Source organism: Ascidiella aspersa, chromosome 1 (assembly GCF_963924565.1).
Source record: "Ascidiella aspersa chromosome 1, kaAscAspe10.2, whole genome shotgun sequence".
Lineage (NCBI taxonomy): Eukaryota > Metazoa > Chordata > Ascidiacea > Phlebobranchia > Ascidiidae > Ascidiella > Ascidiella aspersa.
The window spans coordinates 7,996,807-8,019,233 of NC_139447.1; the positions used below are offsets into that span (position 1 = coordinate 7,996,807).

At 43.7% G+C, this 22,427-nt stretch overlaps 1 protein-coding gene across 1 annotated transcript in view; it reads left to right on the forward strand.

Annotated features, from left to right (window-relative positions):
- Positions 1–17,153, forward strand: part of LOC146167030 (insulin gene enhancer protein ISL-1-like) — a 30,367-nt gene extending 13,214 nt beyond the window's left edge. Inside the window, exons 3-6 of the mRNA XM_083390953.1 lie at positions 5,225–5,433; positions 9,062–9,474; positions 13,864–14,055; positions 14,917–17,153. Coding sequence (XP_083247079.1) covers positions 5,225–5,433; positions 9,062–9,474; positions 13,864–14,055; positions 14,917–15,063 — 961 coding nt within the window. The 3' untranslated portion in view covers positions 15,064–17,153. The remainder of the gene's footprint in view (positions 1–5,224; positions 5,434–9,061; positions 9,475–13,863; positions 14,056–14,916) is intronic.
- Positions 17,154–22,427: the final 5,274 nt, after the last annotated feature.

The following is a 22,427-nucleotide window of genomic DNA, read 5'->3' on the forward strand; positions in this document are numbered from 1 at the left end:
ATGCCCGTCGCGGCCCGGCTGACCGGCGCACCCCCTTCCCCGGTACAGTTGCCCCCCGGCCGCGTACCTGGCGACCCTAGGAATTTCTATCTCGCCGCTGCAATTAGGATTAATAGTTCGCCTTTTATCGCGCGGCGCAAATCCATCACGCTTCCGCGCCCGACTTTTTAGCGCTCCCGTCATGTTTTTACTCATCGACCGGGGGAGGGGGAGGGGTCGCGGAATCGATAGTTGCTCTTCTCGGCGCCCCCGACCATTTTGGTGACGTCACTGGCCCTCTTTCGGCGCCTCCCCCGAAAACGCGCCGGACTGCCTGGCACGCGTTTTGATGCCAGAAGAAAACGAAAAATAGGCACGAAACAAAAATAAATCCTGTGGCCTTGATGTGCTTCTCGAAAGGCACCATATGCAAAATTAATGCCCATGCTTTGGCAGCACAAAAAGTTTGTAGTGAAAGTTCTATTTAAGTCCTACAGTCAATAGCGTTTCACCTATCTGTCGGTCATTATACTTCATAATTATGCGGTTTTGCAGAAAAGCCAGCGAGGTAAAAGCTAAGGACTGTCTAAATCACGCAATTGTAAACCAATCAAATAGAATCGATTTCAAATCTAAAATAAGAACAAAAATCAAGAGTTGAAAAAAGCATTGTTCCAAAGAAAAGCAAATCATCTTCAGAATGACTCCAAGGTTTTTCAATTAATTTCACTCCAAGCCGGTCGCGCAAGTGTGCGGCTATCTCGGAGGGGAATCGGTCAAGTTGGTCGACCGCACACCTGCCCGACAGTCGCCTAGAGCGCGCATTAAACATTGACAGCGGGCGTTGCTCGCATTTGAGATGGCGAAACAGACAAGGCGATGCGGCATCAGATGGTGTCGCCTTACACCTCCGACCGATACGCGTAATAAGCGCCTTGCGGAATTCGCGCGGAACGCGTTAAGCCGACGGCGTCGAAAACAATGCCCCCCTCCCCTCCTCCCCCCCGAAAAAAACTGTCGATGACTTATCGCGCAATTTGAGACACAGGGCCACTGTGAGGTCAAAGACGCGCCCTCGGTCGCAGTTTGCTAGTGCTGAAAAACTTGAACTAGATGCAATCAGTTTCAGCTACATGTTAACGAATTAGTAACCTAACTATTCTGGCCACTTTACAATATACGACAATACAACATCCATTTGTTCGTCGCGAGTTCCGGAAAATTTATCAGTTTAGATTTCCCCAAAACGTAAAAAAATGGTAAAAAGGCCTTACTCAAAGCGCTTGTACAAAGCAAAAGTTGTCGTCCAAAAAACATAACCAAATCACTTAAAATACTTCTGTTTTTGAAGCAGCCGTTTATTCCAGACAACTTTTATGTCCGTTTATTCCAGACATAAAAACGGTCAGGTTTTAAAGAGACAAAATGCAAAAAATCAAAAAATTTAACCAGCACATTTAAGCAGCCCGGGTAGAAAGGTGGACAAAAATAACTTTTAAAAGCGGCTTTGAAATCCAGCCCGAGCGCTAAGCTCTCTCCTCCGGCCCGGGCGCGACAAATGTGTCGCAATGATTCTGTCCCTGTCGCGCGCATTAATATTTCACAAGGCCTTTAACGCGACGTCGCGTGTCGCGCATGCATCAGCGCCTTTCGGGCGAAAATAAACCGAGCGAAAAATTTCGCGGCGTGCTGTTGATTCAAGAGCTGACAAAAGGGCGGAAAGCTCGCCCTTTGTGTCGCATGTCGCTGGCCGCGGTTCGTAGCGCGACACGTCGCTCGTTGTTGTTACAGGCGGGCGAATTGTGTTTTTGCGACCAGCCCGTTTTAGCTGCAACCCGGCTAGAGCAAAACCAACAAGATTTCTGTGTCGGCTATACACAAGCCTATAACACGAGCTGTACGTGAGGTAACAACATTTTTTGACGTTTTTGTTAAAACCAAGGCCAAGTTTTCCTGTTTTGATATGTTTTTGTTTCAATCGGCCAGAAATTGTGTTCTGTAAAGGTGTAAAACGGTCATCCACACAGTGCAGACTGTATGTTATAACTTCAAGTTGTGTATTTATGTCGAAATAAGAACTTTCGCATCTGTAAAAATTTGTAAAACTTTAATCACAACCATTGTTTCTGTTTATAATTCAATGTTTTTTATTCATTGAACGTCGAAAATTGATAAGATTTTTGTTTTTTGGATGAAAATATGTTTTAGAAACTTGTACCTTTATGATTCAAATTAATTGGGAGTCACACGATAACGATCGATTTTAGAAAACACACACCCTCGAAAAATTCAACGGTAATCGCGATTTCATCAACACAATAAAATATACCTCAGGGAACTTCACTGATATCCAGGAAAGTCTGTAGTCGGCTTTAAGTCATCAGCCCTAGGGTGATATCGAGCATAGCTTCATTATTTATTCTCGACTTGCAAAACAAAGTCGGCCTGATAACGATTTAAAAGATTCGCCGATTTTTTGCGCCGTCGTATTTATTTTCGATTGACCCGCCCCTGTGGCATAAAACCCATAAAAGGATCAATAGCCTGGAAAACTTCAACTTTCCCGAGGTCGGCTGCCCGCGCCTAATGGGAGAGTGTGACTGTTTAGAGCTTGTTCGGGACGCCGCGTTTTTGTGTTTTGTGTCTATGCCTAAAGTGGCAAATATTGGCGATGTTTTGGCAATCGATAGTAATTAATCCGGGAAGTTAAAAAAGGCGACCTTTTTTCAGCACGTTCAGCACATTATTACCTTGCTTCAAAAAAGATTTTTGGAAAATCGAGCTATAAACTGTCTGAAAAACACTTTGTATCACTTTTCTTTAGAAGTAGTTTAGATATATTTCTCTAAGCTTTTGTTTTTTGTCCTGAGTTTCGTGCCATTTTGCTATTTCAAAGTCCATAGAAATTACAACAGTACAGCCAAGCATTTGCAATTTTAAACCTGTTGTTTGCAAGGCGTTTTAAGTTTCCAAACCCCTTAACTTTTTTCCTCTAAAAATATTAATTTAAATTTTTAAGGAGAGAGAATTTTTCTAATCGATGGGTAAACTTTACACCGCGAGAACGGCTTACAGTTGGGTTTGACGGTTTATGACGTCAAAAGTTTCCATTGTTTTACTGGAACACTCACACAATGACACAGACTTTTATACCGACTTAGGAGAATTTTCATAGCAAAGGTTCCCAAACCTTTTCAATGGCGAGTTTATTTTACTTACTTAAATAATCGATCAAAAATGAACTTTCAAGACGAGAAAAATTAAAAACGCGTACAGTTGAAGTCGGTTCGCTGATTGGAAACAACACAACGTAGCAGTAAGCCACCAGCAGTTGTATTCACTCTATCCAAGCCGGCCAACAGATTTGCGTCAGTCCCTCTGTACAGCTAACGGAGCCACTCCACGCATCCCGACGCTCCCATTATGACGTCACACCATATCGCGCCCAGCTGCGTGCCTCGATGTGAATCTGTCAAGAGCCCAGGCCCGAGCCCGCGCTCGAAAGGGCGTCGAGCCAGCGTAGGTGAAAACGCTACAAACCCGACCAGCGACGCTTCCAAGCCAGTTGCAGGCAATTAGCGGCTGTGTTCCGTCGAATCCTGAACCGTTCCCTGGAGAGCCGATGCCTGCGCGGCCTCTGAAGACTTCGTTGGCCGCAGAAGCGAGCGCGCCGCGACCCCTGGTGTGCTCTCTGCTTGTTTGCGTTACCGGCTCCCCCCGCCTCGTCTTCCCCCTTTGGAAGTCTTCTCTTGCCTTTGCAGCGACGCGACAAGACTTCTCAATTAGCGCCATTATCGCGAAAGTAGGTCGTCACTGTCGCACAGCTGCTGTCCTATACCTTTACGCTGCCGCGTTTTCCGTAGCGACCGCCGAAGCGTTAAAGTATGACCAAAGTATAGTTTGATAGCTGTCAATACAGTTTGACAGCGCTCACTTGTGTTGGCGTTAAACCGTAAGCTGTAAAAGCGCCAAATATGAACGCAAAGTCTGTTCTACCACGCAAAAGTTTCATATTCCCTATTGATTCCATTAAAATTTCTCTTAAATTTAAAGGGGGATTACCTGTGCTGTGATTTACTATCTTTACCTAAATGCAATAGTGGCGTCGAATACAAACCTTAAAAATGTCAATACAGCACCCCAAAACACTCCTAACTTCTGTAAATTCATTAAAGAGATACTTGAGTTTTGTTACGGGTCGACTTAATTGGTGAGTAACACTTTTACCACGACAGCATTACCTAATTTTTAAGGTAAAGGCTTCGCGGCCTCATAACAATCATCTCCTAGCTTGTTCATAACAAGCGGCCGCTTTTCGCGCTGTTCGGCCCAAAAAGCGGGCCACGAAAAAAAGGGAGCCGGCCGCTTTGCCAAGTCCTGGCGACACCCGAGACTTGGCGCGATCGAATCGCGACCGAGACGCTGAAAAACCGCAAACTGCCGCAATTTTCGGCGGGTCAACAATATCGGGCGTTTTGGGCGCGCGCGCAGCAATTTCGCTTTCGCCAAGCGCGCCTTCTCCTTGTATCGTGCATACTTGGCAACCTAGTCGTGCCGGGAATTGTGCGCAAGAATGCGACTTGGGTTGCATGGGATGTATTCTCCTCGCTATCTTTCGCCTCTCTCTGTCTCTCTCTCGGTAACAGTATCTGCGGGCGACTAACAAGTTGCAAAACTAGTAGGGTCGAGTTGCGCTTCGTCTTGCGAGAGTTTAATTTCGTTAAAGTGCGAGATATGTTTTTTTACGCGTACACGCCACATAAAGCATGACGTCTTTCCTATGAAAATTCATTCTTTTTTTTGGTCAAGTTAATATACAAAAAATGTGTGTTGAATTTGTAATTATTTAGTGGCCCATAACGGCGTTTCCAGCCTTTCACACTGGTGTTCTGATTTTAGTTAGAATGCATTTTTTGTTGTGTGTTAACATACCAAATTGACGTGCCACAGGATTTTACAAACTTTCCGAGTTTCGTTTTTGGGCAAGGGCTGGACTGTATTTCTTGTTGGTAGTCTTTGCTTGTCAGAGTTTGGCTTATATTTTTTATCCACCCCTTAAAAGCAAAAATTACAAGATTTTTTCATGCATATATCATATGTCATACATGCATTTTCATACAAATCCACATTATGTGCTTTTCTGGTAAAGTTGTTTATTTTGAATATCATCATATCAATCTTGGAAAATCACAATTCAAAACACGATCACCAAGAAATTCTGAACTCATTTTTTTGCGGTCTGCAGGCTGTTCGGCACCAAATGCAACAAGTGCGGAATGGGCTTTAGCAAGAACGACTTCGTGATGCGAGCGCGGGACAAGATCTACCACATTCAGTGCTTCAAGTGTGTCGCCTGCAGCCGGCAGCTGATCCCAGGAGACGAGTTCGCTCTCAGGGATGACGGGCTCTTCTGCAAGGCGGACCACGACGCAGTGGCGGCCAGCGACATGATGGGTAGGTCCTGAGTGCGCTTTTGGGAGTGCTTGTTTTTTAGAACTTATATGACACAAGGATAGTTACAGATAGAGCTCAAATTCTATAAGTGCCCCTGAAATCGGCCAAATTCGACTCATAAGTCTGTAAAAATAACTGTTATTATGGCAGCATCGATTTTATCCTTGGTTTCAATTTTAATACGTTTTTAATCGTTTTAAAACAATTTAAAAGCGGAAGAATTTTAACAAGTTTCCGTTAAAAGATTTAAGTTGCATATTACAAAACATGACAATTTGTCCGCGGATTTAAGTTTAAATTAAACGCGTTAGTAATTTGTGATGTTAATGACCTATACAAGGCTGGATCTGTATAATTAATAAATAAACAGATGTTGAGTTGATTGTTGCGAAAAAACTTTCACTTTACCACAAACAATATCAGTTTGACTCTTCCAATACCTTACATGTTTTAACGAGTCAGTCCTTTTAATTTCTTAATTTGTAATTTTAAGAAATGCATTGTAAGCCCACATACAAAGGTTTCACAAAAGCTGTTGATGGTAAAACAATGTTTACTCCATTACTTCTACTTTGCATATCAAGTACAAACTATATGCGCTACATAACCATAAATAACGCACTCAGGCGTGTTCAAAATGGCTGCGCAGTGTTTGCGCCTGAATCGAAACTATCCGAGTCGAATTTCGCCCAAACACGATTCGAAGAAGCCGCTATAGTTTTCCTGAAGCCCTACAGTCTACCTCCACAGACGAGGTTAACAGTGTTGCCTAAACACGCGTAGCTGCGGCGACCCCGGGCGCAAGACATAATCGAATCATCGGGGTCGCGTCGGGCCCGTCGAACGTGGAAGGAAGAACATTCTCCCGCGCGGTGATAACATGCCAGCGTGATGCTGTGTTCGGCGAAAATACTCGAAACGCCGCAGCTCATCTTGGCCAAACGACGCGTAATTGGCCGTCCAATATGGCTGCTTTTTATAGGCTTGCCCTGCTGTAAAGGGTCAGGGATATACGAGGCTGAAAGTTGCAAAAGAGGGTTGAAAAATGTTTAAACGCACACGCTTGTGGTGGAAGATAGGTATTCTGTGCCTAACTAAAACAAAAACGCCCTTTGAATATGTTGTAGAGATGTGAAAAAGTGAATATGCAGGCCGCTGTGCAGCCTTGCAAACCGGTGGAAATTATTAAATGACGTAAATAACTCGCTTAAATCTTTTTGTCGAGAATTTGCGTTCCCTTGTTAACCCTTCTCCGTATCGACGGTAGAGGATTGAAAAATGGGCATGAATATTAAAAATACTAGAAATACTAGCATTTTAGTTTAAGCGAGCTTCCAGCAGGGCTACGGGTAGTGGGATAAAAAAAAAAAAAAAAAAAATTAACTGCATTTTGAAAAATAAATTGAACCAAGATTACCTTAGGGTAAGCTTAACCTTAGATAAGATTACCATAGAATAAAAAACGCAACTCTAAATTCCCGGTGCTTTCCATTTATACACCAAAACCGCCCTTACAAACAAAACAATCATCAGTCTACTCTCCCCAAGCTCACCACAGCCGTGTTTATAGCCAACAAGCTGAAAGACTGTCGAGCAAGGCACAAAGAGGAGGGTTTAGTTCGGGAGGATCAAGGCGCGATTTTCTCCTGTCCGATCCTTATCGACGGCGCGTTTTCTCGCCGTGCCGGCCGATCGCGCCGATAGCAGCGCTACGAAGGCGACCGCCGCTCTGATCGGGGCCGTGTTTTGAAGTTGTAAAACCTGGTCTGGCCGCTTGAAGCTGTTTGGCTCTTTTCGTCAGCGGCTGAAGAGGCAAAAACGCCTTACCGGTGGAATGAAATGTGCAAATGGCGCGCCATATTTCGCCAAAGCGCCTATCTTTAGCCTTTGGCTGTTTATAAAATAAAGCCGGCACCGTTTGTAGCAAGAAAAAATGATTACGCTTAACACACAAAATGCCTGTTTTGTTGTCACTTAAAAGGTGTCCAGCTGTTCTTTCCCAACAGACAAAATATAAAAAGCATGTTTGGCCATTTTGTGGTCAACTGGCCGATCTCTAATTTCTCCTGTTTTTCATTTGCTATTTTAAAGCTACGCTACAGAAACGCTGATTTAGTTGACCCAATTCTGTTTATGGTGGCTGTTTGCAAACTAGTCGCCACTGACTAAAACCTAAATAAAGTAAAGTGCACAGCTGTACAGCAGGCCCATTTGCCCGTTGTGAATCGAAACAGAACGGTACCCAAGGGTCAGCAGGAACAGGCGGCAGCGTCCAGCGCTGGCCGTCCAGGGGTCGCATCGGGCAGTCTGTGGCCGGCGCCGCGTGCCCTGGCGATTCGCCGCGCGGTCCTTCAGATTCGTTCCGGTGGGTTTTCGGCGCTGGATAAAACACAGAGATCTCCTGAACTGACCACAGAAGAGCAAATCCTCTCGGCGTGATTGACAGGCGTGCGCCGTCGCGCAGAGAGCTTGTGGCGCTTTGATCGCTCGGGGAGATTCTCCCCTGATAGCTGCTGCACTCCTGCGCTGCGAGGCCGTGTTGGATTAGCGTTCGGACGCGCCCGAAACCCGAGACGCAAAGTATAGCGCGATTCATTCCAGAGGCCCTTGCAATGAAAACATAACTATTGGTTTGGCCATAAGCCATTCTCTCACCGAAGAGATCCAGTCTCAATGAACGCAAGCATCAAAAATTAGAGTGTGCCGCTTTTAAGTCACTGAAGTGCGCAAACAAAATGCAGCTGAAATACATGAAAACGTACAAGCCTTAAACTATGGAATACTTTTTTCAGCATAAGTAACTACAATACACTGCGAATTAAAAGGGTTTCAAGGGTAAAACTTGTTATATAGTCTTCTCAAGCTGAAAACCAACTTCAGCCACAGTCTTCGCCCCACAGCTCTGCCTTGTGTATTTAAAAAACAAGCACCTGCCAAACGGAAATTCACTGCGAAAGGCCGACGACGCAAGGCCAAAAGCCACACGCTGCAATTATGTCGATAAGGATCGGCCGGGCTAGATCTGGGCTGCTTTGAAGCCAGATGTCGCTGCCCGCTGCTGTTTATTTGTTCTCCGATGCGATAGGGGCTCCAAGGGGAAGCGGGCGTCCGCCGCATACCTGAGCACCGCTTGCCCGAGTTAAAATAGAACCCGCTGTGCCAATGTGTACGTGTACGAACACTACAGCCGATCAAACAAGCGATCAGTAGGCGCTTAGGCCCCTTCTCCGAAACCTGCCGCAACGATGAGCTGGCGATTTGGAATTTAGCCCACTGGGAAAATAAATAGACTGTTATGTATTAGCCTAAAATCGCGCGATTGGCATTAAAGCATAATAACACAGTTTAAACATCCCTTTTTTCATTATTTTTCAAGATAAAATAAAATGGTTTGCAACATGAAAATGATGAATTCTTAAGTAATTTACTCAAATATATATTACTAAAATAAAAACAAGTTCGAGTTTAAGACCCACTTTTAAATGTAGCTCCGTTTACATCGCATAAAAATCCCTTTTGGCCCGGCCCACAACCCCAAAAACGTATGTTAACTATCCTGCCCTTGATCGGGACTCGAACCCACGACCCCGGGAACTCGTCACTAAAACTTTTGCTTCGTCTTTCTTAGGCCGACACGACGCCCACCACATGCCCGGCTACCCGGCTCCCAGTGTCCCGAGCGGCGGAATCGTAAGTCCTCCGGCCCTGACGAGGATGCACGGAGGCGGAGGCTCGGATCACCACCACAAGAGTGGAGGAGGAGGAGGACATAGGAGCAGCAAGAGTAAGAACGGCAAGACGACCCGGGTGCGCACGGTGCTCAACGAGAAACAGCTGCACACGTTGCGGACTTGCTACGCGGCCAACTGCCGACCGGACGCCCTCATGAAGGAACAGCTGACCGAGATGACCGGCCTCTCGTCGCGCGTCATCCGCGTCTGGTTCCAGAACAAGCGCTGCAAGGACAAGAAGCGCTCGATCGCGCTAAAACACATGCAGGAGCAACAGGCAAAGCAGCAACAGCAGCACGGCGGTGATCAGGTAAGACGCGCCCAACGCCTTTTACTTATACTATGGTTTTTGTTAGCCTAATGTGATCGTTATCTATTCCCACGTTAAATCTCCCCGCGTGCTAACAGGGGTAATTTCGAAGTATTTACTTTAGTTAGGGGCCTCTAGCTTTACAAAGGTGCGACAGCTGTCATGGCCTTCCTCAGTCCAAATATTTTTTTGCTCGCAGTTGACAACTTAAAGTACATCTCCCATGTGCAATGGTTTTGACACGCATTCACAAATTCCAATATACCATATACAAAGTAGAACTTTAGCGGTGTCATATTTATACAGTTTTATTCTTATCAAAATGTGTGACTTAGAACCTAATTTCATTTTTAGAATTTATTGTAAAAAAACTAATTTCAATTTTAGGAATAATTGTCGTTTTCAGGAAATTTTAAAAAGCTAATTGTCAGGATAAGATAAAACCAAACGGGCCTGATTAATTTTCTCAATCAAAACTTTAAAGCAGCGCCGAGTAAAAAATAGAAACAGTGAGCACGTTTCCGAAATCAAATTATTTCCTTTCATTAAGTTGATTAATCCGCCTTGTCAAGTTCGCCAAATCTCGGCGCGGCCAACACGCAAAACGAATTTTATTGCGCTATGCAAGGAGCTCTCCATTGAAGCAGGCGTGTCGCAAGACCTTCAGGGGGGCATTGACACCGCGAGCGCGCGTGAAAAAAAGAATACCGACCCCAGTTCTCGGCATTTGGCGGTTTTACAGCACGGGGCCGTAAATTCGTCACGCCAGAAAATCGCAATAAAGCAGAGTGACCGGCAACTTGAAAAGGAAATTGTCCGCCATACAACCTAGACTAACTAAGGCTATAATTTGCTAAATCAAAAAAGTCGGCTCTTTTTTCAGGTTTGCTTGTGTGAAAATAGGGGGGAGGGTGTAAAAAGAGAGACCTGTTTGTTTTGGTTACATGATTTTCGGTCGCACTGACTCTAGGGTGGAAAAACTTGCAAAAGTAAAAAACATTTTGCATCTAGTGCGTTTTAAAATTGTAAGGTGCAGTGGGGAAGAAAAACACAAAAAAAGTGGGTAAAAATACGATCGTGTTTGTTTTAAAGCAGCCACGTAGACGCACAAACAAGTAAAAGAAAAACATAAAATCTGGGTTAAAAAAGCGTGTTTTTTAGTTTTGCCAAAGATGTATCAAAGACACAAAATAACCTTGTTAAAAAACGCATTTCAATTCGTCTCGCGGGCTCTAAAAAAATGGATCAAAAATGCACCTCACTGTACTTTTAAAACCTGCAACTTAACTTCAACTGGCCTTAACCGTTTCCCGAAACCAGACTGCGTGAGCACAGATGAGCAAACAAGCTCAAGCCGTGGCTGTAAATTTATTGACGCACCGAGCAGAGAAGTGAGCAGTTCAAGCATCGTCAGCCGCGTGTAGAGTCTTCCACAGTAGCTTGCCAAGAGGCGCAATGAAATAAATGTTAATCTACGCCGCTCAGCGCCTCCGTGTTTTCTGGTCGCTCACGACGCCCGTTGACATAACCTTTGAGCGCGAGGGGCGATTGTGTGCTCACAAACACACGCACACACACATGCACGTAAAGCTTACGCGTAAAGTCGCGCACACGACCGCAAACGCGCTCACATACTGTACACCTACACAGACAGAAAGACAAACACGCGCGAAGACCAAGGGACAGTTAACCAGCAGGCAAGTTTACATTGCGACCCGTTCGAAAGCTTCTCTGGTGCAACCAGATAGCATTGTGCTTTTTCACCCCCCGTGAATGCTGTCAAAGAACAAGGCTTGGTTTTCCACCCTAAAAATAGCAAGATAACTGTATAGGAAAAACAGGAATTCATCCTTTTAAAGCATCCATGTCATAATTGTTCTGGGTGGATTGAGAAAATACGACCACCTTTAAACTAGTATATTAACTAATGTAAGTTGTGTGGTGGAAGGGAACATCGCGCTATCGTAACTTTCCAAACGTATAGCAGCACCTTTTCGCTGCCGCAGCGCCTAAAAATAAATCATTAATCCGGACGGCGGGCCGTGAAAAGCTTGGGCGAAAGAGAACTGAGCAAATATGTGTGTATTGGGTTAAGTTTTATCTCGCCTCCCGCTTGGCCTGGGCTATCGAGGTCACACAGGGACGCTGAAGTGGCATACCAGCCCCCCACAGAGCCAAGCAACGGCCAGTAGGATTTTAAACCGGCAGCAGCCCAAATGACTTCAGAAACTTGAGCGGTACACACAAAAGTTTTTTGGGGGGTTGACCGCGAACCGCAATTTCAACGAATATTTTGACTAAACGCGGCGAGAATGTACGTCGTTTAAGCAATACGGTGAATATCGCAAATTGCCAAAATACAAAGGACTTTTTTCGGGAAAACACAGCTAGATTTATATTTATGGTTTACGTAAAGCCCCACGTTTAATTGTTTTTTTTTATTTTCGAAATCAAAATGCAACTTTAAATTTAGAGTTGACCATAGGGATAGAAAAACTACTGGTAAAACTTGATAAAACTGGACAAAATTAGGGTTTATCACCCACTTTTTATACTCCTCGAAAGATTATATCGCAAAGTCGCACGTCTTTGCTTTACCATCGCAAAGACTTAAGTCACGTTATACAGTAGAATTGCACCAAAGCGTCAAGCACAGACAAATACAGCGGAAAAGCGGCAGACACACTCGGCAACCTAACACCGTGTTGGATTCGGCCGAAAAACACTTCCACTTCAACGGCGGTTAACTCGAGTTTCCACCCTTTGTCTTTGCCGGTTTTCCACCCCGCGGTTTGCTTGCGGCCTACGTTGCAATAGCGGGCGGGAAAATGGTGGACGGATGTTTTTGAGTGGACTTGTAATGCAGCCAAATGTCGCGAAAATCGGCTCGTTGCCGACAATCAAGTCTTTGGGTTACAGCGCACTGGCTCAATCGTTTAGTTTAGGGTAAAACAAACTGCTAGACATCAAATTAAACACCTACAGTGGTACAACAGTTAAATGGTTAAAGGTAATGTAATTCATTCGTATTCAACATCTTGCTTATGGACACATTGTTTAAGGCTTAACATTTTACAAAGGTTTTGAAATTAATTATTTTGCTAGGGAAAATTTAATTTTGTTGCGCTTTGCAATATAGCATGGAAACACATTTCAAAGAACTGCAACAATATTTTTTAGACGTTTTTTAGCGTCCTTAACGATTTTATCTTCGCTTTGTTAATGACAATTTTTTTCAAAACGCCTTCAGAAAGCTATGCAATATTGAGAAAAGCAATTCAATGAATTATAAAAATTTTTCAACCATTAATATCGACGTTTTTTTTATTGCGTTCTTAGTGATTCAATACTCGCTTTTTTATTACACCGATGGTGACACAAGCTTTCCAAAACCCTTGAAGAAACCATAACAAAATTATGTCAAGTTAACAAAGTATGCTGGCTTTAACATTTTCATTGCAATTAATGTAAAAGATTTATTTAAAAAAATACCCAAAATAAATTAACTGGCCGTCGGAGCAGGGGTCTGTTTCAGTGCAAGGTTAGCCGCTGTAGCGCTAACAAGGAAATAAAACGTGATTTTCGCCGAACGCAAGGTCTTATCCGCCCAGCGCGCCGCACTCGTCGAGCAATGGCTGCTGAAGGGTCGCGAATCATTGATCACTCTCAGTCCGTCCGTTTGTCCCATACTCTGGCCCGGCGCCCGACGCACACATTTGCTTTGCTCGGCAAATTGACGCTGCCGCGATAAGACGGCGACGCGCCAACAAAGAATCGGTTATTCGCCACAAGGCCGAAGAGCGTATGCTATTCTTACGGGCTTACGGAAAAGGAATTCTCTGCATATTTCAATAGCGGCGCGTTTTGTGTACGCTTGCCTTCGTCGCCGCCGAGCGATTTTCGTTTTTTTTTCCAGTGGCGTAAATGCAACGGCAAATGAAAATTACGCTGCGCTGTGACATTTTGGCGCCCTGGAATTTTTTTAAACCTATTAAAACCGCTTTCGCATTACACAACATGGGGTCGATAACTTGCGAGCCTGTTTCGTTAAAATGATAATTATTTGACAAGTTTTATGTTGGAGAGATACACTTTTAGTGGCTTTGAGAAAAAGTGTAGTTTCCTACTTTTCTTAACGTTTTATCGCTTAACCATCACGATTAGCAACCGCTAAAACCATCCCTTTTAAGAGCATCCTAAATAGACACAAGAGTTTCGAAATAGCTAACAGATGAAAAATCAATTATGACTTTTCCAAAATATACAAAAGATTCAAAATCAAACACCCACGATTCAGCCAAACAGAAAGTGCCAAAACTATTATGCCTTCAGTCACACCTTAAGGAAAATGACCGTTTCACTGGCTAATACGTCACTCTTTCTTTCCAGGGCGGTCCCAACGGCGGCCAGGCCCTCTCGGGCATGAGCGGCGTCCCGATGGTGGCGTCGGAACCGGTCCGGAACGACTCGACTGGCTCCCTGAATCCGATCGACGTCCAGAACTACCAGCAGCCAGCCTGGAAAGCTTTAAGTGACTTCGCGCTACAAAGCGAGATCGAACAACCCGCCTTCCAGCAACTGGTAAGTTTATAACACTTTTTATTTTACTTTTGGAGTCATTTTTGGCCTGTTTAGATCCTTGGGCTTTACAGCGCTGTTCGACGAGCCATTGAAACAATTTAGGTTGCAAATCCTTCTTAAATTGATTGTTTTGGCTTTGTTTCTTTGCGACGACGTTTACCCCATTGTTACATTTGTCCAGCAAGTCAGTCCGAATGTTAAGGAACCAAATTGGTCATTAAAATTAATTGTTTTTATACGATTCTGTCGACCCATTCCCACTGTTGTTCAGCAATATTGCATTGAATTTGGCGACAGGCACAGTTTTCAGTTTTCTTTAACTGTTTTTAAAACAATGTAGTTTTTTTGTCATACACTTTGCTTCAAGATTAGAATCCTTTGCGTTGTAGCTGTCCGTTATCCAGCACTGAGGTTTACGAACCGCCTTTTCCACGTTTTTTAATATTTCCTCTGTTTTAGTACGCAAACTATTTCCAGTCATGAAAACGTTCAAGCATTTCCGAAACAAACATAAATCTTGCTGAATCTTGATCCATACCTCAGTGACTGCTGTTTGCGCCGTAATAAATCCAAGCTTCTTTTTTAAATTTAACAGTTTTTGTCCCAATCTGTTTTTCCGCAAAACAACACAATATAGCACATGCCACTTTTATTCACCACTGATGGTGACCAGCTCCTATTTAATACTAGTTCGTAGAGCTTCTTTTTTAACACACTGCCAACTAGCCGTTGAAAATGAGAAATAGCTTAACACCGCCTAAATTACTTACCATAGCGACCGGAGAAAGAAAAAACAACAGAAAACGGTTGACGCTATTTTAACATGCTTCTCAATAGATAACCGTGTATTTTCTTTTCCAGGTAAGCAACTTCTCCGATCACAACCAGAGCTCGATGTCGGACTCGGAGATCAGCAGCATTCCCTCGGTATCGTCGGCCAGTCACGAGCCTGGTAACGCCTGCTCTACCCCTCTTACAGCCGAATCCAACATGACGGCTTGCAGTTAGCTCAACGCCACACTTACGCCGCACTTGCTGTAACACTGACTGTCGGGCTGGCGTTGTATCGGCGCACGCAAAAGCCGGGACTTGGGTCACTACAGCGGCTGAAACTGGCTCGAATCTGCGAAAGGGTTCTAGAGACGCTAAAAGCTGGTAAAGAGCCCAGAAAGAGCTGAAAAACTGCAGCACGCGGAGAACAAAAGGCATTAACGGCCTCACTATTCGCGGGACATTGTCAATTAAAAAAATGGACGTCTAAACAAAGAAAAGCGAAAAACCGAGTCGGAAGAATCTCAGTAATCTATACTTTCGTTGTTGATGCTACATTGTGACTCTAGCAAGTCAGCTTAAAATGCAATCATCGCCGGTCGCTTTTTTCCTCGCCATTTCGACCACTGGAGGCGCACAACACGACTGCTGGATTTCTATTTGCCGTTTGCGCATCAATCACTTATAAGAACGAAGCTGCTTTCGTGTGAGCAGTTAAAAACACTGGTTTGTTTGCAATAACTTCCCAAACGCAATCAAAATCGGGCCGGATATAAGCTTTCTGGCCATTTTTGTTCGCAGAGAATTTCACGCAACATCAATCAATCAATAAGTATTTCGTCGTCACGGTGCTTCTTTTTATTTTATCAGTCGCGTGCGTTCGTTTCTTACTGCTGGCCCGTTCGGGCTCTTATTGCATATATATATACAGTTTACTGCAGTAGCGCGCATTTACAGGCACCGGGTCAAGGCGTTTCGGGGCCACAAAAAACTGCAAAATTATTAAACTATGTACTTAAAGCCAATTAGACGAGGCTGTAATTTTTTGAAAAAAGCAGCGCTCATTCGATCACTAAACTCTTTAATCCGGTGCCGTACACTCTATTTACGTCATGCGTTTCTTCTCGAACCTTCTCTCGGCGAATCGCGAGCGACCGCTGGCTGGTCGTTGGGCTTGCGAAGAAAAAACTTGAAAGCGCCCCAAAGCCAACGCGTGGAGTTGGCAGCCCCCCTTTTGCCGCCGGCTCGACACACAAAGGAACCGGGTTTAATTTCCGCCTGAGCCGACGGCAGGGCAAGATGCAACTGATTGACATCGTTTTGGCTTAAAGTAAAACGCGTCGTTCTCTGTAAAGACAAAGTGCGCTGGCATTTCTCGGCACAATGACGTGCTTTGTTTTACCCGCTTAGCGTCCTTTGCTGCTTTATTGCGCAAACGCAGCCGGTAACCTTTAAATTTTATTAAACTTTCAGCGGTTGGAAGCCATACTTTTGACGTGAGTTGCATCATACGTTACAAATATTTAATTACGCCGACTTGGAGGCATGCTATTACGCTAAACCTACAGCTGCTTCAACTTGAAAAATAAATTTAAATTTTTCGCTATTTGTTTAAAATGACCTTTTTTTGAAGAACCGTTTACCATATAAGCTGTTTACATACTATTTTTTCACCAACTTGACCGCCCCACCCTATCCCCGTTCCATGCGCCCAGAGGAGATGCTATACCTATTTAATTTATTATTTATTCTTTGCTCGGTCTATCGCTTTGTTTTTTTCAAATGCTCCAAAACACTATATACGTTCTTTGCATCAGGTACTTTTTCGTTGTGACGATGACTTGTGTACAACATTGACGTGACCCTTCTTGAAACGACGACGGCTATGTTACTCTTGCGCGCATGCTTGCCGTGTATGAGCGTGCGCGTGCGTGCGTAGATGTGCGTGTGTGTGTATGAGCGTGTGTGTCTGTGTGCTTCGATATTCCCACCGTTCGCGTTAAGTTTCTTCCGTTTTTTTCTGGCTATTTTGGTCGCACTTGGCTCTGACAAGAAGTGATAAAAACTTGCATGCGAATATTGCAACCGGCCTCTTAAGCCCAATCTTAGCACAACACGTTCTTGTTCTTTAATGGCATCGCACGGCGAGTATACACTAGAACGCGGTTCACACGCTGCGATGCCTGTGGCCGCCCCCCTATTTACTTGTGTGCAAACCCGAAGCCTCGCTATTTCTCATCCGTTTTGTTTTTGTTTTTTTCTCCGCTCTCTTTTTCGTGTCCCCTATTTCCTTATTGGCGCTTGTATTTTTGAACGACGAACAGACGAGAAAATCTCTAACGAAATCGAATGGTGCTTTTTTGACTGGCAGAGCGCTCCCCTGGTATATAGCAAGAGGCAATACAGCACTGTTGTTATTTTTGTTTCGCGACAGTCTCAGGCGTCGGGCGTTAAACTAACACAAAACAGTCGACAGGTCGAGACAAGTCCTCGCTACACTGGGCTTCCCTGCTAGCTAGATGTATGCAAAACCGGGCTGATGATATTTACCCAAAAACTAGGCGAAAGTGGCGATCTGTTTGCCGGCGATGCTTTGAATCCAGCTTAACGCGCTTGTGTTGCAAACAGCGTCCGGCATTGTGGTCTATGGCCACCTACAACGTCGTTAAGCGGTTCTATTGTAAGGCGGCCAGCAGGTCAAAAGTTAGGCGGGAATTTCAGGTGAAAATCCCACGAGAAAGCTACAAGGTTGTCCTTAAGGTTGCCAGGGCTGCCGCGCCCCGAAACGGAAACAAATCGTAAACAATCGGCAAACAACAGCTCCGCCCGTCGGTCTGATGGCCGGGTGATGTGACACATTCACAAATAACCGTCGGTGTGTTTTTTTTTCAACCGGCATTTTTTTCCCGAGCAGTGAAGCGGTTTGTAGCAACAAAACAGCATTTCTTTAAAAGCAGGCAAAATAGTAAATTTGTTAGCGCCATATTAAACGTAGGCCTACAATCTTGAAGCATGGGACTGTTTTGCTTAAATTCCAAACATGCGTAACTCTTTTCCTAAAACGTTTCATAAAGTATTATGGATTTAAGAAGGCCTTGACTAACATTTACACTTAAAACCAAAAATATGGCGCATTTAAAATTGCTACAGCATATTTTTTTACGTATCAGCTCTAAGGAAATGCAAAAATTGGTATAACTCATATTGAGGATTTCCTTAAACGACCTATACGAAATAAGTCTGTGCAATTCAAATTTCATACTCATTTTATAATTAAATAGTTAACAACTTTATATTTAAAATGACTTAAGGATTTTATTTTTTAATGCTCAAGCAAGCCTAAACTTTTTTGAAAAGAATAATGAGAATGACGACCTACATGGACAATAGCAAAAAATGTTTATTGTTTCAAATTTATCTATATGTAGCTGCAGGTATAGTACTTTACTGGAATAAAATGCACATTTAATTTCGCTGTAGCTTTCAATGATGACAAAGTGCCTCTTGTATTGGTAGTGAAGCAACGGCCGCTTGAATGCAAACGCGTATAAAATGGCAAGCTGTACCACAGGCTGCTGTCCGCCCTCAAGCATTGTGCGCTTCTTTATGTCGTTCTGTCAGTTACAAATCGACAGCAGTTGTCAAAACATGCTTTAGAAAGGTTGGAATGTAGTCACAATTGGGGTCTGTTGGCCTTATGCATGCTTTAGCCCCAAAGTCCCGCTGGCATTTTCTGCCCCCATGGGACCGCGACTCCTTGTGGGGTCCGCTTTGGGGTTGCACCGAAAAGTGATCGCGACCGTCGGGGGTCAGTGAGGGTGAACGCCCCCGATTTAGGGGTGCTTGGATCGGGGGTAAGGCGGTCGAAGTGGGTGAAGGCCTAAGTACAAACAAGCGCGTTCAACGCTGTAGTGAAAGTGTCAGTCAAACATAAAGCGGCCAAGTTCGAGGTTGGTTTACAAAGCACAACAGACAAACTATGGCGTTTGTTTGACTGGACTAAAAATGGGAGGGGCAAAAATAGAGGGGAGTCCATAGAAGGCCCTTCTTTGTTCTCTTTGAATGACATTTGTATTAGTTCTAGATTTACTTTAGCCCAGGGGTTAACTTTTGTTAACCCTGATGACATGTTCCGAACCGGTAATCTACCCGTTAGCAAAAGCGGGAATGCCTTGAACTTGTATTGTCAAATTTGGCAGATATAGTGTATCGGAATTGGGACAACTGACAGCCAGAGGAAAAAAGTTCCGCGTTAAATGGCTGCCTCGCAAAAACAAATCGATTGGAACCTGTAAACCAAACCAGATAAACACATTGACGTATGGAGTGTTGCTGCTGTGAAGATACATCCGAAGCAGTCTGCACCAAATCAGGTCGCCAACATATCTACAATACTCCGGCCTGTCACCAGTTAATCATTATAGGCTGCCAGACGCCACCGTCCGGCCATGGAAGGCTAACAGGCTGGCGTGAGAGTGTGCTGGTTGTGCGGGCGTGGGAAGGGACCCGTTTACGCCGCAGCACCAGCACCATCTATACAGTACACAGGCGGCCATAATTGTGTTGTTTCCGAGTGTCTCGTCGTCAGCAACACGGACTGTCAGTCCGACAGCTAGCGACTGTCATGTAGTACAAGCGCGCGGACAAGGCAAAGCCCGGGCACCGTCTCCAGTTAGCTTGTAGCCGCTATCTTTCGAGTCCGCCACGCCGAAAACACTGGTGAGAGCGCGAGAGGGATGGCGATTATTGTGCTTGAAACCAAACACGCGCCAAAGAGCGACTGCTTCGGGTAAACAGCCAAACACGGATTTTTTCGACCCGGGGATTAACGTTAAGGCCCAGTACATGGTAAACCTGGTTTAAAAGGCAATTTATTTCAACGGTATTGTTTTAAAGGTTGTAGGCCCTTTCATCGTTTTGTTTTATCGCGATGTTGGGTGCAAATAGAAAAACATTTAAAATAAGTGACACGACAAAATTTTTCACAATTAAAAAAAACAGTTGGCCTACGAGTCAGCACGAAAAAAAATTAATTTAATTAAAATTGGCCAGGTGGCTTAACAACAAGACAAAAAGGTTTGAAATTCGCAACCAGCTATCTGCAGAGGGTCGTGTAAATGGGTCTGTTGAAACCTTTGTTTCTGAAGTACCTCACCACAACCCAAGTTGCTGTTTTTAGCACATAATTGGCAAAATGAGATGAGATCGCCCTTTCTGTAACAACCGCTGATTTGATCACGCAATTTCGACACCTCTTTGATTTTATCCATTTTGAAAAATGCAATATGTTTACTGCAGCAGTACATAAATTAATGTCAAATAATATCTTTTCAGTACTTTTACTATGCGAACAAATGGTAAATAAAGTACCTGGCAGAGCCAAATTTATATTATTTAACCTTGATTGCTTTTTGGTATATTAGCCTTTTTTATGTTTTTATCAGATGATAGCAATCGAAGACATACTGGACGTTTATTGTTTGTTTATTCCTAAGTTCAAACCACAAAATTATGTTTTGTGACCTTTTTTAGTGCAACGAAATACGGGTAATAAGATGTGTAAAAAACTAGTGCAAAATTTTTATTATTAAAAAAATAATGTAGATTAATACCTTTTTAGTTTGTTAAAGCTTTGTTAAGTCCCAGAAAAGTCTTTTTGAAATACCAAGTCAACATATTGCAATTCAATTGATTTATGTGCAAAACTTAAGATAGGCCTGCACAACCTAATTTTATAAAAACAATTCTTAATGAAAACACTTTAACCCAAGCCATTTGTCCAAAACACTTTAAGTTAAATCAATTCATTTGTCCAGCAGACTTGGGGCAAGTCAAGTTATTTTGCCCAAAAGACTTATGTCAAGTCGAGTAATTTGAAAACAGTCATTGGCTTGATTCACACTGCGTGTTAGACTTAGCACACAAAATGATTATTCAGCTATTTTGGCGACCCGCGACACAATAGTGAATTGAAAACTTTTCAAAGGAACATTCGTTTCACTGATTTTCAAAGGGATGTTATAGAACTCAAAACAAATATCGAAAGCATAAAAAAACTATATAGTCCCATTAGTTCGCACGGACAAACTAAAAAATAAATAGGAAATATATTCGTTGGCGTTCGAAATATTGATAAGCAATCACAATATGGCTGATTTGTGTAATTGTAGACGTTTCGTGATTAACCAACACGGACACAATTTCATTTCCCAAAACCACCTGTAAATCGCCATTTTGTTCAAAGGCGAAACTTCGCCAAAGCTCCTAATCCGAAAACAAATCGATTCAAAGTTTGTTTACTCAGTTCGTCGCAAAGGAATGGGGTGGTTACTCTGCACTAAACGAGGTTAACCTTTTTTGGACCAAAGATCAGTCGGAGAGGTTACGTAATCTAAGGTGCTTGAACTAAAACACAAAAAGGCTGGTTCAACAATTTAAAACAAACTGTTTTGATTTGATTGTTATAAAACAGTCTCTATGTATTTTTGGTTTCTATAAATTCGAACGTTTTGTTTTTGATGATCTGTCTATAAATAAAGTTAAAGCCTTTCGTGAAGTTACAGTCTGGCAATATAAAATCATGAGTGGGCTTGTAATAAAGTTTTATGCAGGGCATACGAAACATTGTGGAAGGTCAAATTATAAATATATTTAAACAGCAACTCAAACAGTTTGCAAAGAACCCACCCTAATCCCAATCGTGTCCTAATTTGGTTAAGACCAGCAACATGCTTTGAGTTCACTTTTCAACATGAAGCACACCTTTTATGTATTTGTTGTTAGTGTGAATAACATTAATGGATATATATTTCTTGCAGACAACTCGACACTTAAATACCTACAAGGCCCAAAGCTAGCTTTACCAAATTAACGCCAAGCCAAGAATGTTTTAGAATGAGAAACGTTTGTTTTCAAATCGAAAAATTTAGTGGAAAGTAAATGAAGCTATACAACTAATGCTAAGATATGTAGCAAAAAGGTGCGCTTTGGGCATTTTGCAGCAAAAAATCTTCACAGGCCAACACCATGCGTTTAACCACGTTTCTCCATTTGCTACTGGAATCTAACGTATCGCCTTGTTCTTAAGAAAAAATCGCTGCCTTTTTGCGACCCTAATGCTCCTGCTACCCAAGCCAGCCCGAATTTCGGACGATTTGTAAGGTCGGAACAAAATGAAAAAAATAACGCCCCATTTTCCCACACTCACCTTGACAGGGCCTTGGCGCAGCGCTTGGGGCTCCAGTTACACTAATATTTGTGCTGTCGCCGCGCAGGAGTGGGCCTGGCCCGGTGCCGCCGACGCCGAGGTGTGATATTCCACACTTATTAGGGCCCGGGGCCCCTTTGTGCAAGCGGGAAGCTTAGCGCCTGCTCACTCCAGCGCTTCCCGCCCCGATGCAATCGAGCCCTGGGTACTGGGGGGTTTGGGGGGCCGCCAAAGGTGCATTGGTCACTTCCCTCCCCCCAGCACCGCCCCAGCGTCGAGACTTTCTGACCGGTTGCACTCGACTGCTAGTGGCGCCCCGGCGGCTATTTTTAAACCTGGACGAGTCTTACACTTTTTGCGTGCATGTGTTGGGCTCTGATTCAAGCTGTACAAT